The sequence below is a fragment of the Carlito syrichta genome, unplaced genomic scaffold, assembly GCF_000164805.1.
Source record: "Carlito syrichta isolate Samal-C Ts95f unplaced genomic scaffold, Tarsius_syrichta-2.0.1 Scaffold307715, whole genome shotgun sequence".
Lineage (NCBI taxonomy): Eukaryota > Metazoa > Chordata > Mammalia > Primates > Tarsiidae > Carlito > Carlito syrichta.
In genome coordinates this window covers 226,323-227,744 of record NW_007251811.1, presented here as the reverse complement: position 1 = coordinate 227,744, position 1,422 = coordinate 226,323, and the positions used below count along the sequence as shown (strand labels likewise).

At 54.6% G+C, this 1,422-nt stretch overlaps 1 protein-coding gene across 2 annotated transcripts in view; it reads right to left on the bottom strand.

Annotated features, from left to right (window-relative positions):
- Window positions 1–1,422, bottom strand: part of CPNE5 (copine 5) — a 103,035-nt gene that overhangs the window by 23,454 nt on the left and 78,159 nt on the right. For both annotated transcript variants that reach the window (XM_021715813.1, XM_008064582.2), the window contains one exon: window positions 1,062–1,137. In XM_021715813.1, the coding sequence (XP_021571488.1) occupies window positions 1,062–1,137 (76 nt within the window). The remainder of the gene's footprint in view (window positions 1–1,061; window positions 1,138–1,422) is intronic.

Below are 1,422 nucleotides of genomic sequence, written 5' to 3'. Positions count from 1 at the left end.
CGGGTCTCGAACCCGCGGGCTCAGGCAATCCACTCACCTCAGCCTCCCAAGGACATGGGATTACAGGCTGAGCCACCGAGCCCGGCTCAAAGCCAGCTCTTAATTCCACCAGCTGAGTGGCTGCTGGCGTGAGGACAGCACCAGTACGGTAAGATGGTCATGTCGTGAATTTCCTGGCACACAGAAGATGACAACTGATGACAGATGACAACAGAAGACAGTGGTGACCTCCGGGCTGGGTGCTGTCTCATTAACTTATTTAATTCTCAGTTTGCATGGCACAGAGTGGGTCAGGGACTTTGCCAAGGTCAGCCAGTAAATGGTAGGGTTAGGAGATGAAGCCAAGCAGTGATTAGGGTTGTGAGTATCCGCCAGTGAGCGAGCTTGGCATGAACTGTGACATCCACAGAAGTTCAGATGAGGGAGCACACATGGGAGGCCGGGGTGGTTAGGAGGACCACCCGGAGAAGCAGGACCTGAGCATGGCTGGGAGGGAGTGCACACACAGGCAAAGGTTCAGTGGCAGACACTGATGCCTGAGGGCAAGTGGTACTATCTCCAGAGAGGTCGGAACCCTGCCCAAGGTTGCACCAAGGCAGTGATCCTGACTCCTGATCTCCGGGCTTTCTTTCTGGAGAAGGTAAGATACCCACCAGGCCCTGAGACTGTTCTGATGGAAAGCAGAGGCCCACCTTGAACTCAGAACCTCACAATTTGAGCCTAGAACCCTCTTATGCTGTCCCCCACCCCCATTCCTACTATGCTTACTTCATCAGAACCTCTCTAGGGAGTGATAATTCAATGATTTGGAATTAGCCATGTCTGGGTCGTTTGTATCCTGCTTCTGCCACTTCCTGAACCGTGGGACTTTTGGCAAGTAAGTGCTCACACTTCTCTGAGACTCAGTCTCCTTAACGGTGGAATGGGACAACAGCATCCACCGCCCAGGAAAACACAAAGTCCCCAGCCTGGTGTGTGGCTCACTACGGTCCTCGGTGACTTGGGGGTGGGTACGGTGCTTCTCATCGGTGCAAATCCCAGATTCTGGGCGCCCGCCTCACCTCGTAGATGTTAAATTGGCTCTGCCCACGGGCCAGCTCCCGGTAGCTGGTGGTGAACTCCCCGATGAAGTCATGGCTGCAAGGGAAGATGCTGGTGAGACAAGACTGGGCCGCACTCTGCCCCCGCCCCCCCCCATCCCTTGCCCTGGCTCCCAATTCTGCCTGGGACTCACTCTAGGAGCACATGCCAGCAGACAGGTTGCATCCCTGGGAAGACAGCCCAGTGCTATCCAAGGAACAAGAAACCCAGGGGTCACCTGGTGAAGAGCAGGGCCTTGGAAGAACAGGACCAACGTCTACTTAGATTCTTTTTTTTTTTTTGAGTTGGAGTCTCACTCTGTCACCCAGACTGGAGTGCAGT